Source organism: Sorghum bicolor, chromosome 2 (genome assembly GCF_000003195.3).
Source record: "Sorghum bicolor cultivar BTx623 chromosome 2, Sorghum_bicolor_NCBIv3, whole genome shotgun sequence".
NCBI classification, from domain to species: Eukaryota; Viridiplantae; Streptophyta; class Magnoliopsida; order Poales; family Poaceae; genus Sorghum; species Sorghum bicolor.
Genome location: NC_012871.2, coordinates 1,515,537 through 1,531,253, shown reverse-complemented (window position 1 = coordinate 1,531,253; position 15,717 = coordinate 1,515,537). Strand labels below are relative to the sequence as shown.

The 15,717-nt window shown below is 41.3% G+C and overlaps 1 protein-coding gene across 8 annotated transcripts; it reads left to right on the top strand.

Annotated features, from left to right (window-relative positions):
- On the top strand, window positions 850-15,129 carry LOC8059875 (putative F-box/FBD/LRR-repeat protein At4g03220). 8 transcript variants are annotated; one of them, XR_002450567.1, is made up of 8 exons: window positions 850-2,061; window positions 3,006-3,185; window positions 7,850-8,202; window positions 10,671-10,736; window positions 10,866-11,010; window positions 13,101-13,180; window positions 13,346-13,457; window positions 14,353-14,437. XR_002450567.1 is itself a non-coding variant. In XM_021454901.1 (4 exons), exons 1-3 carry the CDS (start codon window positions 970-972, stop codon window positions 3,323-3,325), a joined length of 1,305 nt encoding a protein of 434 aa, XP_021310576.1. In that variant the 5' UTR covers window positions 850-969; the 3' UTR covers window positions 3,326-3,361; window positions 7,850-7,914. The 8 variants fall into 8 exon arrangements, 4 of the variants coding, with proteins under 4 accessions (XP_021310576.1, XP_002461370.1, XP_021310575.1 ...); XR_002450565.1 differs by lacking the exon at window positions 13,101-13,180 and adding an exon at window positions 11,384-12,917; XR_002450566.1 differs by lacking the exon at window positions 13,101-13,180.

The window sequence follows — 15,717 nt, the reverse complement described above, 5'->3', positions numbered from 1 at the left end:
TTTACAAAATGATTTTGAATGTAAACTTTTGTGTTAGGGTACATATATAGATACACTATGAATTTGCATAGTTTTTTTTTTAAAAAAAAATCCTAGATTTGGTTTTTATGAGGTTTTATTTTTCCCATTTAGTTATTCATGTGCCCAAGAATAACTTTTGATCCTTAGGTAAAGCAACCATATATTTGTCTCATGCTTCGCACTTGTGAAAGGATTTCAAAATCAGACAAATAGCATTCTAAACTCAATATAGAAAATTAGCAAATCCAATTAAGAATCACAATGGCCAGTTTCATGTATCACACTCCCTGGATCTATAAGTTTGACAAGTTTATATAAAATTCTCATAAAAATATTATCAACATCTAGGTCTGCAAAATAGAATATATTCTGCACAATCTAATAGTATTTATTTGATATCATAGTAGTAGTTTTATAAATTTGGTTAGAACTTAAAAATTTTGTACCACGTAAAAACGTAAGAATTGCATTATTTTTAAAAATATGGAGCAAATCATAATCAGTAGATCACACAAAGAATCTGATTCTAAGTCTACAACACGTCAAATCTGACCAATTTTATATAAAATAGTATGAGCATGGCTGTCTCCAAAAAGATTCAGTATAAAAATATAGTATATGAATAATTTATTAGTAATGTTTATTTGGTATATATCATAGGTGTTAGCATTGTTTTATTCATCTGGTAAAAAATAAAATTATTTGGCTCATAGAAAAATGAAATTTTCATTTTTGTTTTAGAGATGAGTAAATTATATAAATTCATAATACGTAACAAAGGACCCGAGAGAAGGAAAATTTACAAACTGGTACGTCCTACTACGTGTTTCACGTGAGCGCAAAAACACATCTCCTCCCCGCAAAGCCGCCGCAAATCCGTTCTCCCTTTCCCAAACCCCTCCAGTCCAGATCGCCGCGGAGGCCGAATCGAAACCCTAGACCATTTCCATGGAGCGAAGCGGCGGCGGCGGCCAGATCGCCGCGAAGCGTGCGAAGCCCCCCGACGGCGGCGGCCAGATCTCCGCGAAGCGTGCGAAGCCCCCCGACGGCGGCGAGGACCGCCTCAGCGCCCTCCACGACGACCTCCTCCTCCGCATCCTGGTGCTTCTCGACACCACCGAGGCCGCGCGGACCAGCGTGCTCGCGTGCCGCTGGAGAAGTCTCTGGCGCGACGCCCCGGAGGTACGCTTCAACCCCGCCCCCGACGGCAACCGCATCCGCGACGCGCTCGACGCCCGTGACGACGCCACGTCGTCGCTCCGCCGCATCTCCGTCACCGCCAAAGACGCCGCCTCTGATTCCGTGGCGGCCTGGCTTCCGTCCGCCGCGCGTCACCTGGTCGGTGACCTTATCTACCGCGTAGTGGGTCCGAAGAGCTCCGTCAACGAGGAGGACGAGGAGGATGAAGATGAGGAGGATGAGGAGGAGGTGGTGAAGGAGGCCGGGGAGAGAGGCGTCGTTGAGCTGCCCTGCTTCGAGAAAGCAAGCAAGATGCAGCTGAAGCTAAGGTATCAACGCCTCGCCTTCCCTCTCCAGGGCGTCTTCAACAAGCTCACCAGCCTTTTGCTGAGCCGCGTCCGATTCCACGGCCCGGGCGACCTCGGCAATGCTGTCTCCGAGCCACACTCCCCGTGCTTGCAGAAGCTCTGCGTCTTGGAATCCCGCGGGCTGCACAATCTCTCCATCCACTCTAAGTCGCTCCTGAAGATAAAGCTGTTCAACCTTGGTAGGAGCTTGCGGCAGCTCACAATTGTCGCGCCGAATCTCAAGAAGTTAGGCATGGCATACTGCCTGTTTGACAATGCTCACAGGAAACCAGTTGCTAACATCTCAGCGCCTCAGATGGTGTCCCTGGCGTGGGTCGATGCTTATGATCCACAAACTGTCCATCTTGGAAATTTAGGACAAGTCCAACTCCTGAGGACCAAAATTTTCTGGGTATATGGGTCGCAAGTCCAAAGAGAGCAGAATCAATGTCTAAAATTTTTGCAGCAATTCAAGGTTCCTCGTAGTCTTAATCTCATCCTCATCAATCAGCCGGTGAGTGAACATCCTTCTGTTGTGGAATTCTGGGTAATTTGCTAGCTATTATTGTGATAAATTTTAATTGGAGTTGGAGTTCAAGAGGTGTTGTGCCTAACATCAAAACAAGTTTCTAACTGATCTGAATGACTGAGAGCAGAGTTTCAGAATTAAACCAAAGCAACCTGTGGTGCTAGAAAGAGTTGTCCTAGTAATGGAGACATTGCAGAACATTCGAAACTGTTATGCATGAGGCGGTGAAGGACAGTCTGATGCAATAGTGTGCTAGTTATTTCATGGGGTTCATGAACAAGGTTTTTAATTTCGTTATCGCAAAAATTTCGGCCACCACCGAAATTACCGAATTTCGCGAAATTCGGTCGAAATTTCGCCGAAATTTTTTTAGAGACTAGCACATGAAGTATGCTTTTAATTTTAAAAAAATTAGATCTAAACAAGTATCAATATGATTTATGATTACACATCTATTGAATAGAAGAATATGCAATATAAACAATAGAAAATATGAGTCTAAAGTTATATAGCACATGTATTAGTATATAATAAAATTTCGGATTTTTCTTTCGGCCACCACCGAAATTACCGAAATTCGCGAAATTTCGGCGAAATTTCGCCGAAATTTTGAACCCTGTTCATGAACTCTCAGTAGTGGTGCTGAGAGAATTGAGTGGTTAAAACCTAAATAAGTATTAGTTTTCAGTTGACAGTATGTATCTTATCTCATGTTTTACAGATGGGATGTGACATCACAACTAAATTAGCATGTATGGCTTTCTAGCATATTTAAACATGATATGCAAATGACTAGCTTTGCTTAAGAAATATAATGCAAACATATCAGGATATAACAACTTTTTTTGTGTGTGCTAGCCAGCTATTTGAAAATGTTATATGTTCCATATGATCTTTATTTTTTCTGGTAACTTCTTATGTATTCACAGGACTTAGATGGCTATCAATGCTTGTTGGGAGACATAACACTGCCCCCACAAATTATGTACATGCACCTGGATATATTAAATGATGGACATGCTTTTGGAGCCACTTTATTCAAGGTGCTTAGGATGTGTTCTGGTTTAAGAAGATTGTCATTTGAATTCTACACAAATAGCGACTTGGAGGTAAAGCTGCATTTGTTTATTCATATTTACATTTTTAGATTTGTCTTGATCTCTGAGTTGAGTTCCCTCATTCTATTTGTTGTTTTGCTACTAAAACTTCGTGCCAGTTTGGTGTTCAATATATAAGTGTGTGGGTGTGAATGGGTGCTTGGGTCGGTGTGTAGCTGCATGAGCAGGTGTGTGCCTGATCTGTTTGTGTCTCACTCCCAAGACTGTGGTTGTTCCATGTTTATAATATTTGGGCCTTGTTTAGTTCCGAATACTTTTTGGTTTTCGGTACTATAGCACTTTCGTTTTTATTTGATAAATATTGTCCAATCATGGACTAACTACATTCAAAAGATTCATCTCGCGATTTACAGGTAAATTGTGCAATTAGTTTTTGTTTTCATTTATATTTAATGCTTCATGTATGTGCCGCAAGATTCGATGTGATTGGGAATCTTGAAAATTTTTTGGTTTTTGGGGTGAACTAAACAAGGCCTTTGTTCCATTTTGTATTGAGCTCTGCTATTGGTATGATCAATACCTGTTATTACTATGTAATGGCTGCGTCATGGGATTCTACCCAATGTGCTGCCTAGGGACTCTCTAGGCGTGATGCCTAGGGCTTCCACCTTTTAACTCTCTAGCTTAGGCTTTCTCTATATACCCATAACTGAACTCTTCGCATATAAATAAATACAGAAGCATATTAATGCTCTAATATGATATCAGGAGGCTTCCAAGATCCTATGATCTCCTTCCAGAATCGTGGGTGAAATCCATCATTGCTCCTCCATGGTCATGAGCCCTCTGTCTCACTACACCGCTACTGCAGCTATTGTGCATGCTGATCGTGAACAAGATGTCGACAGAGAATGCATGGCTGCTGCTGGTTGCGAGCACGAGGCTGCTGCTATCGTCGTAGTCAATTTGCTACTCGTCATGATGAGTGTGCAGCCGCCAAGGCTCTTGAGCATGAAGATGTCGCTGCTTGAGTCATGCCGCCCTGCCTCGTACAGATGGCAACGACTCTGTTGCCAACATTGATGGAAACGGTGATATCCACCCCAACTATGAAGCCACCGCCATCACTCACCTCTAGGCCCTGGCTGCGAGTGTCGAAAACATCCATTCTCTAGTGCCGGTGGTCCTCGACCCTATATCCTCCCAATACAATAGGTGTTGTCGTCTTATGCTGGGCACCCTTTAGTGCTATGCTCTTGCTGATCATGTCCTTTCTGATGTCCCTCACCCCACCATCCTATCAAGGCATAAGATGGATTGTGTTGTGCTTTCCTGGTTGCTCAGCATGGTGACCACCTCCAAGACAACGTTTGTGATTGAGGTGGCACAGTGCCTGACACATGGCTCGACATCAAGCAGTAGTTCTTGGGCAATCGTGAGACTACTCATGCTTTGCACCATGACACTGAGATCTGATGTTCGTCCATGGTGACATGTCTATAAGTGACAACTGCCATAAGATGAAGGGAATGGCTGATGCCGTTACTACATAAATGATTTTGTAAGGCGATGCCCAAACATTAACCAAGGCGGTCCCAAAATCCAACCACCTCCAAAAATATCGGGCGATTAATGGAGGCAATCATTTTCATTTACGGAGGCAATTAAAAATGCCGCCTCATGAAATCAATTTACGGAGACAGTAAAAAAATAACCACCTCTAGAAATCAATTTACGGAGACAATTATTTTAAGACAATGGTCTCCAAAAAATGGTCTATTCTCAGGCGTTCATCTTAAGACAACCACCTCCTTAAATCGAAGTCTGGAGGCGGATAGCTACAAAGCTCACCTCTACAATAGCTTAAGCCCAACGTGCAACATGTTTCCTCTCTATTGGGCCTATATATACATAGCATTAGGGTTTCAAAGTTACTCATCCAAATCCAAATCACTCATAGTTGGCGCCTCTCACATTTGTCTCTCTATGCACGACATGGCTCCCTCTCCTCCATGTCCTCCGTCTCCATCTGCAAGAGGGGGCTCACACCATGGTGCCTCGCGGTGGCGGCCAACGCACCTAGCCAGCGGTGGCAGCAAGCGCCCCTAGCCAGCAATGGCGTGTGCGGTGGGCAACAACAGGGTGGAGGTGATGGAAGCCTGACAGTGGCATGTGCGATGGGCAGTAGAGGGGTAGAGGCGCTGGAAGCCCAATAGTGGTAGTAGTAGCAGGAGGCAGAGGTAGGATCCGCCTACCCTTAGCTAGCTGCAGTGGATCGAAGCATGGTGGTAGCAGTAGACTCAATTGGACTCGCTTGATTTTTTTAATTTTTTATAACATAGGGCCTTGTTTAGTTCATGAAGTATTTTGCAAAAAACCCAAAACCTTGAGACTCCCACCAAAATTCTAACACCAAAATTTTTTGGTTTTGGTGTTCACTTCCAAAAAATTTTGCAAAACTTTTCAGATTCCCTTCACATCGAATCTTGCGGCACATGTGTAGAGCATTAAATATAGATAAAAAATAACTAATTACACGGTTTATATGTAATTTACGAGATGAATCTTTTGAGCCTAATTATTCTATTATTGGATAATATTTGTCAAATACAAACGAAAGTGCTACAGTGTCCATTTTGCAAAAAAAATGGAACTAAACAAGACCAATGTCCCTATTTAATTTTGCAAAAAGTTTAGGGCCAAAATATTTTGGACATGTTTACATCCAAAATGCAAAATAGCAAAAAATTTTGTATTTTGCCCAAAATATTTTGGAACTAAACAAGGCCTAGGTATCTTAATGTGATTGCCTCCATTAACTGATTCATTGAGGCAGGCATTCCAACTGCCTCCAAAAAAGATTAGATTAACCGTGACCTTCAACTGGAGGTGGTTGCAATGGCCTACCTCCGTTAATCTAAGATGCTCACCTCCATTAAGTTTTTTGTACTAGTGGATAATGTGAGGCTATCCATGACCACACCATTGTCCTCAATGTCCTTTAGGGTCTCAATGCGAAGTATGACCACATGAAGGCCCTCCTAAAGGGCACTCATTGAACTCTAGATCCTCCCACATCCTAGCTGCCAACTGTTATACTCGCCATAGAGAACTAGACCGACACCCCCAATATGTCGGATCAACTGCCCGTCAGTGGCTCTTCCTCTGTAGAAGGCATCCCCAACATTCTCACTAACATTGTTGCTAGTGCCAATAGCAACAGTAGTGTGAGAACCAATGACAATGGAGGTGACCTTCACTAGGGTCCACCAGCATGCGGCTTGGCTCTAGCCTAGCTCTGCCACTCGCAACCTGCAACAATAACAACATCGTGGTACCTCATCGATGCCTTAGGATAGGCGCTCTAGGTACCCTTCTTAGGCTTTCATGTCGGTGCTCAACCCCTATGGTGTCCCTCGGTTGTAGGGATTTCCTCCCATGATGCTTGTAGCCACATCACTAGCACACCCATAAGTAGTATGTGTACTAGGCATCCCTCAACACCCTCATCTACTACTGTCAAGATTGTTGTCAAGCGTATCTTACGCTACATATAGGGCACTCTCCACCATAGTGTAAGCTAGTGGTCTTCATGGATGTTAACTAGACTAGTAGCCCAGATGCACCGATCAACCTCTGTCTACACTGTGTTCCCTGGTGCCAGTTTGATCTCCTAGTTGTCAAACAACAAAGAAACAATTTCCTGTTCAAGTGACGAAGCTGAGTACTATGCAGTGGCCAATAGCATTGCTAAAGCATGCTAGGTTTGCTAACTCTTATGGGAATTACATGCTCCCCTGCCACAAAGTACTCTCGTCTACTATAACAATGTTAGTGTCCTCTACCTATCAACCAATTCGGTTCAACATCAACGCATGAAGTATGCAGAAACTGATCTCCACTTGTTTCACGAACGAGGTGGTAGTAGTGATGTTCGTGTACTACATTCTGACAACATCTTAGTTTGATGACATCTTCCCTACAAGTCTACAAGGCCTCCCTACATCAGTCTTCAATGAGTTTCGCAACAGTCTTCATGTGTGCACATCTAGTGCTTCAATTGGGGGCACGACTATTACTATGCATCTAGTGCCTTGTAGAATTATACCCAGCGTGCTATCAAGGGACTCTCCATGCATGTTTCCTAGGACTTCCCCTATTAACTCTCTAGGTTAGCCTCTCTATGTATATGTAATTAAACTCTTCTTCACATATAAAGAAATACAGAAGCATGGTAAAGCTCTAATAAATAACAGTTGGGTTGCAACTATATGCTAATTTTTTACGACTGTCAGCTTATTTAGAATAAAATTATACTAAATTGATTGAGTTGTTGCTTGGGAGGCTTGATCAACTTGGAGTTAGAAGAGTAAGGCTTGATCAACTAGGAGCTAGGAAGAGTAAAACACTATAATAATAAGCTTTAGGTCCATGATCCTTCACAGTTTCCATAGCTCTATTAGATATTCCGTATGATAAAATGAATATCTTCTTGGGTATGTGATATTCATAGCATATCATCATGTTTCGTGGACCACTTTATACGAGTGTAGAACAACCATATATGACTACAATTTGACTACTTCAGAATTCAGACTAATGCCTATATGGAATCATTTTGTGCATGTTCAAGATGCCTTTGGTAACACACTCAGAGCCATTTGAAAAGCTCCTTAGCTATTAGCCTTATTTAATTAATGTGGTCCTTGTTTCAGGCACAAGTTACTTGTCCACCAGGTTGCATTTGTGATGAGCAAGAAAAGTGGAAAACTGAGGAATTCCTTTTGAATCGCCTCCAAATAGTAGAAATAATTGGGTTGAGAGGATCTCAATATGAAGTAAGCTTTGTAAAACAAGTATTCCATTGGGCGAAGGCTGTAAAATGGATGAAATTTACTTTCAACTCTTCAGTGTCTGAAAACATGGCCAAGGAGTTGTGTCAGGTTTTCCAAAGCTTCTCCAGGCCAGAAATATGTATGGAGTTCTACAACACTAGTCCAAATTAAAACACTAGTTCTCCAGGCCAGAAATATGTATGGAGTTCTACATGGAGAAGGACATGATCAAGGTGTTGTATGCGCAAGAAAACTAAAATACTTGTCCAAATTACTTTCATGTGCCAGACAAAGAATATGTAGTTTCTTTTTCTAAAAATGGAACCTTTTTCATTGTGGTATGTATTTACTACCATGCATGAGATTTGAGAACATGGAAATGTTATGTATCCTTGTAAGTGTGAACTTCCATTGTCATGCTTTATGTTTCCTATTTTTCTCTGTTGTTTTCTAGATAACATCTTTGCCTTGTTTGGTAGCCTTGTTGTCATCGAATCATAACCATGGCTAGTTATTAGAGATCGGGTAGTGGTTGATGCATGGGACTTTAGTGGTTAAAACTCAAGACACTAGAGGGTTTTATCTTGGTTCAGTCTTTGAAATCCTATGTCTAAAAGAGAATTCTTCATGTTAGAATGCTCAAATGAGTTCTTACAATTGAGAGAGATAGAGAAAGAGTCATAGGGAGTGTTGTAATTGCTCTGATATATGGTTTTAGTTTGGAAGTTTGATTTTTGGTAGTTGTCCTTGGCTATGGGTGCCCTTGCCCATCCTTATATGTTTGGAAGGCAAGGAAGGTACAAGCTTGGTGTTTTCTCTAGGTTCCTTGTTTGCAAACTAAGGTAGAACTTTGAGCTTCTTCATCTTCTAGCTATTGGAGGCATTGTTGCTCCCGGTGTTGCTATGGACAACAATGTGGAAACCGCCGATGATAGCTTTTGCAGATGGCAATGTCAGTTCTAGGCTAACCAGGTGTCGTGGGGTCAAAACCATGGAAAGCATTGTTGTTCGTCGGGTGTCATTAAGTACGGATATCTGGCGGCTCAGGTGGACTTAAGAACATAGGAATACAGAGAAGATGCAACGATTTATCCTGGTTTAGGATATGGGCCCTACGTCTAGCAGTAGATGTTCCTTATATTCAAAAGCACCCAAATCTGGGTGTTACAACAAGAGTGTGTAAGAGATTTGAAATGGGATCCCTCAGTGCTATCCTAGGCTCATCAGCGATGAGGTTTCTTCCTTGTCAGAGGGGAAGAAGACGCTGGTGGAGGAGCTCTTGGTTGCTCCTCTCTTGGTGGCTCTGCTCTCGATGGAGAGCTCGGAGTTGTCTAGAGGACTCTGTTCAATTGGTCTATTCAACCTCCCTCGACCTTCTATTTCGCCCTCTCCCCTTTATAGGTTCTAGCCTCCCCTTATATATCAAGGTAGGTCAGATACATGGTAGTTTGTAGGGTTTTGATGAGGACATGACACCTTCAGATATGACCTTTTATTATAAGGTGAGCTTGTTCCTGTGTTTGCATAATAGTAAAATTAAGAATTCGCTAGTGCCTAATATTAGTATTTAAAATGTGCTTAGGAACAATGATGATGATGAAAGAGTATGGATAGGCCATGAACAAACCGATCTTGGAGTGCAAGCTCATCAAATTAATGTCTAATATACTCAGTTTGTCAGCAACCCAATAGTGCTTCATTGGGATGACCTTAATTCATCTATCCGGAGCACGAATGTGGTCACTGAACACTTGATGGAAAAGCTTGTTTGATAATCTTAGATTTGGTCCCACCTCAGTATAACATCAGCAAGCTTTTCAAATTATTACAACAATCTGTTGTTTCTATCGGCTACGACAACGTCATCTTGGGCTTGTGATGCAACCTTGGAACCCTAGCCCAAGTTAGAGCATGCCCCAAGGAGATGGAGAACACACCAAGAAAACCCTTGGACGCCATCCTCCTTGGCCACATCCAAAGGAGGCCAGCAAGGGTGTCCAAGCGAAGCTAGAGGTCCAGTTCAACTTGAGTTTGAGTATGTCTTTGGCCTTGAGTGCCTAGAGAAAAATGGACGCCCATGACGCATCTAGACTCTGTTTTTGTCGAGCCACATAGATGGAAAGATAATTTCAAAAGCTAACAAATGGCTTTCGTTTGAGGTCCAGATTTTATCGGAGTGAATAGGAATCATCGAAACAATTTAGTGTCCAAAATGATCTGACAGGTGTTGCGTCAGTGTCTTTGTCCATTGAGCGCTGAATTGTCTTTGAGCCCGTTAGGGGTGCACGTCTAGGGGGCACGACGACCATTAGACCTTATAATTAGTCATCGCCACCATCGCTAGGGTTTGAGTTTTGCTTCAGGTTAATCTATCTTTGAACATTTGTCATTTTTGGTTTGTGAAACCCCATGTTGTGATCTTAAGCATACTTCTGCAAGTTGTCACTTTACTTGAGTTGTATTTTATCTTGTTCTTGCTTGTGTTCTTTGATTCACAACACGGATTAGCCTTCTTGATGAGGTCAACCAGATTGTGACACAGTTGGATAACCATACGTGTTCTTTGATTCACAGTAGGGATTAGGCTTCTTTATGAGGTCGATTTACTATGTAGGTGGTGTATTCTAAAACTGTATATATAAATGCATTTATATGAACAATGAGGTGAATGTGTCTAACTACACATTTAATTGTTTTTTAGGTTCAACGTACCCAAGGGCTTGCTGTTTAACAAGTGTGATATCCTCCGTACTTGTAGCCATGCCATGTAAGTTTTTGGAAATACCTCATTTTGTAGTACACATTACTAGTTGAGTGGTTCAGCCTAGCTATTTTCCATGGTGACATCGTGAATGTAGGAAACATTATTTATGTCCATTTTGACATCATCTTACAGGAATGCACCCTCACTGTTGTTGGTTGACCAATTTGGAAATATTTGGGTTGCAAGCACTTGGCGGTTTCATTATGGAGTGATTTCATGAGTAGGATGAATCTGATGCGCATGCAGCCTCATCCATGATCTCTCCTCCGGCTTAGAGGTTGGTCCCTGAAGCCCTTAACTGAATTGACAAGCTTATTGTCTAGCCATAATTTTGAGGACAACATGAGGGACTGCCCCCTACTGGACTTCATTAAAATTTAATGACAATGTTTGCCAAGTACATACTTCAGGAAACAAAGAAATTAAGCAAAATTACACATAGCTATCTAGCTATAATTGAAACCATAGCAATTTAATCCGAGTCATTACACACTAGATGTCCTATTAGACCCCCAAAGTCCCTAAGTTGGCTTTCTCGCATTATTAAATCAGTGAAATATAGGTCACTGCTGCAGTATGGACATTCATCATTGACGTAGAGCAACACATTAAGTATTGCACTCTCCCTTGCTTCACAACTATGATGACAGGGTCTACTAACGACTATTAACAATGGTGGAGAAGTCGATGGGTCACATCCCCTCATAGTCACATGCAGCTTTGCCTGATATCCTTCCATAGTAAGTGTTGGCAAATCATTAGCATAATTCCAATCATACCCCAATTGATGCATTGTCTAGTTTAGAATGGCTTCAAAACTGCACCCTCATAAGTGTTGGCAGAAAAAAAAGATGTGAGAACTAAACTTTCCAATAGTACTAAACAACAAATCTCAATATTATGAGTTCGGCTTCGACTATACCACATCATCTCGGTTGTTTTGAGCAATCCTTGCACAAAAGCTCACAACATCATCACACGAGTCCTCATTTAGAGCTTGTATCAGCATAGAGGTGAATGTGGGTATGGAAAACCCAATATTCGCAAGCTTATGTAAACATACCTTTATAGCTTGTTTTTCTGCAATAAACTTCTAGAGTGTTGTTCTTTCTGTATCTAAGATTTGTACAACACCTGTGCAACTATTTGTGGGGATGCAGAATCCAATTCGACATTGGAAGAATAATAGGCACACTAATGGTTTCAACATCCAACGCTTCAACATCAAAATGTTTGAGTGTCTCTTCAAGCTAAACAATTGGGTCAATTACCTATGGTACATTTAAGAATCACATATGTATACAAATCAGAAAATTAATTTATATAAGGGTATTTGACACATTATTTTACTGAAAACATATTGAGTTGCTTACTATGCCTGGATGATTCAACAATGTTACGAAACTAAGCCTACATCAGCTTCCAAATAAGAAAAGCAACAATGACCATAGCCATAAATACAAGCATGGCATCTTTTCAAGACCAAGGAGCCTCCCTAATGGCGTCTTGGTGACATTGTGTCCTTCCTCCCCACCAGCAACAGCGCCCGCACGCAGGTGGCACTACTACACAAAACTTTACTTTGGCAGGCACTATAAGAAATCCTTTAATCTATGACGGATTTCTCGTGACAGATTTAGAAAATGTCACTAACAAGAGTTTGCAGGGATTTGCTAGCATTGGATATCCAACCCAGGGCCTGAAACCTGCTTGCATATAAAGGCGTCAAAAACCCCTGACCCGAGCTGCCTCCTCTCCACCAGCCACTGCCCCTACCTCTCCCTAACTGAGTTGCCTCCTCTTCTCGAGCCACTGCCCCCATCCTGTCTGGTGCTTTCGACCCTACCTCAAGGCTCGGCGCAGAAAAGGCCAGTGCATAGCATGGAGGAGGCCGAGGGCAGCGCCCTCTACCCCAGCCCTCAGAAGGAGAGGAGGCCGGCGCGCGGCATGTGGGGGAGGCCGATGGTGGCGCTGCACCCCAGCTCCTCTCCCCACCTGTGTCGTCATGCACCTGCGTGCCCTCACATCCATGCCCAAGGTCGCTAGCACTGAAACACTAGGCGAGAGGCAATGAAAGTGCAGCTGCGACACACTTAGCTGGATCTAACTGGTGACGGCGACTCCTCTGATCTAGTTTGGCCCTGGCTGGCCCCTCCATCTCTCTTCTTGGCCAACGGCTCCCAGGTGAGTAGCACTTCCTTCTGCTTCTCTTGCAATTGATTTTTTTGGGTTAGATTTGAGCAGTGGTGCTTGGGACTAGGTTGGATTTGTTGCAGGAGCACCATAGGAGGTGGAATCGAAAAGGCATCTTGGTGCTGTCTGTTAGGCGCCAATAATTTAATATTTATCTATTTTTTTGTTTTTCAGGAAGAGTTGAGATTAGATGAGACAGTAGATTTCAGCACAGAAGGTCTATATGAGAGTAGTACTAGGTTAGAAGTACAAATGTGAGTTATAGAGATTACTGCTGCTAGAAACAAGAATAACCATTCTGGTTTCATTTAATCTATAATGTCCAGTTGTAGAGATGGCCACACTTCTACCGTTGGATGGGTATTCCTTTTCTGCAATGAACATTCAGACATTCAGTTAAGAAATCCATTAAATTACAGGTTTTGTATTGAGCAGCATGAGCATCACTTTATCCAGCATTCTGCTAACAGCACGAGCAGCAGCATAGACTGACAACCATCTCCAGAGAAGATTCTTGCACTGCTGAATCAGGTTTAGTGCTCTTTACACCGACAGAAAATGATTGTTTGTGCTGTGCAATTTACAGATCAGCTTCTTTAATTAGTTTTTACTAAATTTGCCTCACTAGATCAAGCATTAAATCTGATAAGTGTTAGCTGAAAAGATGAAATTTAGAGCTGCACATGAATGATATGTTATGAACGAGGTGGGTATTTTGGATAGATAACTAGGACTTATGCTTTGCCAAGAGCTTGAGAGATTGAGGGAGACTAGAATTGTTTCTTCATAATTCATTGCTTGGTTATATCAATAGAGTCTACAGATATTTATGTCCCATCTACTTCACCTCTTTTACTAAATAACCTATCTGGGACTAATATAAATTGCAAAATACAAAGATAACTAAACTTATAAAGATAAATGGGCCGAACTTTCAGCCCATGGGCCCTGGCAGCCTCTTGGCTGCCCATGACATGATAGCTTTCCTGGTATTTGCATGTTGACAGGAAATGCAGTTCACTGCAGTTTTGAGTTCATGTTCTGCAGTTTTCATTGAGTGAATTCTGGTTCTGCAGTTTGTTTCAGGTTTCAGGAATTTAGCAGACAGTTCAGTCAATGTTCAGAGTTTCAGTTTCTGAATTTTGTGGAGTTAGTTCAGCACTGTTAGTGCATCACTTTACATAGGTTTCATTTTGTGAATTTTCAGATTTGATGGCCATTTATTCTTTTTATACAAATGTCAGTTTTCAGAGTTTCAATTTTTTATTTATATGAAGCTCTATTGTTTTATTGTTTGCCATGTGTTGGTTCCTCTAGACTTATTGACCACAATATTCAGTGTACATGCAAATATGGTCCATGTGCCTTACATATAGTTATTGTATTGTTTATTTGTGTTACCATTAGTCCTTGCTGCAATTTTCAGGAGACAATAGAAAGATCAAGAACCAAATGCACCAAGTTTATTCAAGGACAGATAGTGTGCTACTCCGGCAAGAAAATAAGGATACACCTCTGCTATACAGTTTGCCACTGTAAGCATTCAAATACTGTTCTAGAGCCCTGCACACATCTGTGAATGCTTGTTGTGAATCAATGTATTTCTAAACCTTTGCCCTTCTAAGACCTATTAAACTTTGGATATATAGCACGCACTCACATGATACTAAAGATATTACTTTTGGATTACATAAATACATCTGCTACAATCTAGATAGATAATATGCATTCAGTTTACTGCTTAGTTTTGCGAAGAACCGAGCAGCACTATACTGCTATTCATTTTCTAATTTCAGTACTTACACAACTCTGAATCTGCTTTAGTCTTTAGTTGTCCGTGTATTGATTTCAGTACTTACATTGCTGTGAGATAGCTTTAGTTTTCTGTCTAAAACTAAAGCTGATTCATAGCCCGTCTAAGTAGCCTGATTGGAAAATCTAACATATTAACAATGCTCTGTTCTTAGTTTCTTACTAATATCATGCCAACTTTGCTTTTCAGGAACTCAGAGATGTTAGGGAGCACCCTGTAAGCATCAAGCTCATCAAGATGCTAAAGGATGCCTGATTTGAAGTTTATAAACATAAATCACATCTTTCCACCGTACTTGTATTGGATCATGTACATTGTATTTTAAGCATATATAAGTTCATATATGTTGAATCCATCATATATATATGAATAAAAAATGTCTATTTTGTACGATTTGTGTATCTTGAGATGAATTTTGTTGTATTATGATGTGTCAAACATGTGGTGGCTAGTTGTGAAGTTAGATGGGTTTAAAAATTGAAAATTGGATGAAAACTGGCTAAAAATGGTCAATCTTTGATGTTGGCTTTTAATAAATGGGCTGGACATCCACGTCATCATCCATCTAAGCATCTAAGATGATGTGGCAATTCATCCATGACGATTATTTTTGTCAGAGAAAATGGGTTTGGGTTAGGCTAACTAGGCCTCGGGCTCTATCTTGACGGTTTAAGATCCTCACAGATTCTGTTAATAAGTGATGGTTTTCATTAAACCGTCATGGAGGATAATCCATGACACTTAATCCATGACGATCTCTGAAACCGTCACAGATGTTGTATAGTGACGGTTTTTTGATGATATGTGACAAAATTTAACAGGTTTCTTTGTTAGAGTGGCTTCAAAACTTCACCCTGGTAAGTGTTGGCAGAAAAAATAGATGTGAGAACTAAACTTTCCAATAGTACAAATCTCGATATTATGAGTTCTGACTTTGACTATACCACATCATCTTGGTTGTTTTGACAAATCCTTGCA

What these genes read in the sequence shown, in the direction of transcription:
- LOC8059875 (XM_002461325.2), top strand. Translation starts at nt 970, where the DNA reads ATGGAGCGAAGCGGCGGCGGCGGCCAGATCGCCGCGAAGCGTGCGAAG. An exon ending in TCATCCTCATCAATCAGCCG is followed by an intron (nt 2,062 to 3,005) that starts GTGAGTGAACAT and finishes ATGTATTCACAG; the next exon opens with GACTTAGATGGCTATCAATG. An exon ending in ACACAAATAGCGACTTGGAG is followed by an intron (nt 3,186 to 7,849) that starts GTAAAGCTGCAT and finishes TCCTTGTTTCAG; the next exon opens with GCACAAGTTACTTGTCCACC.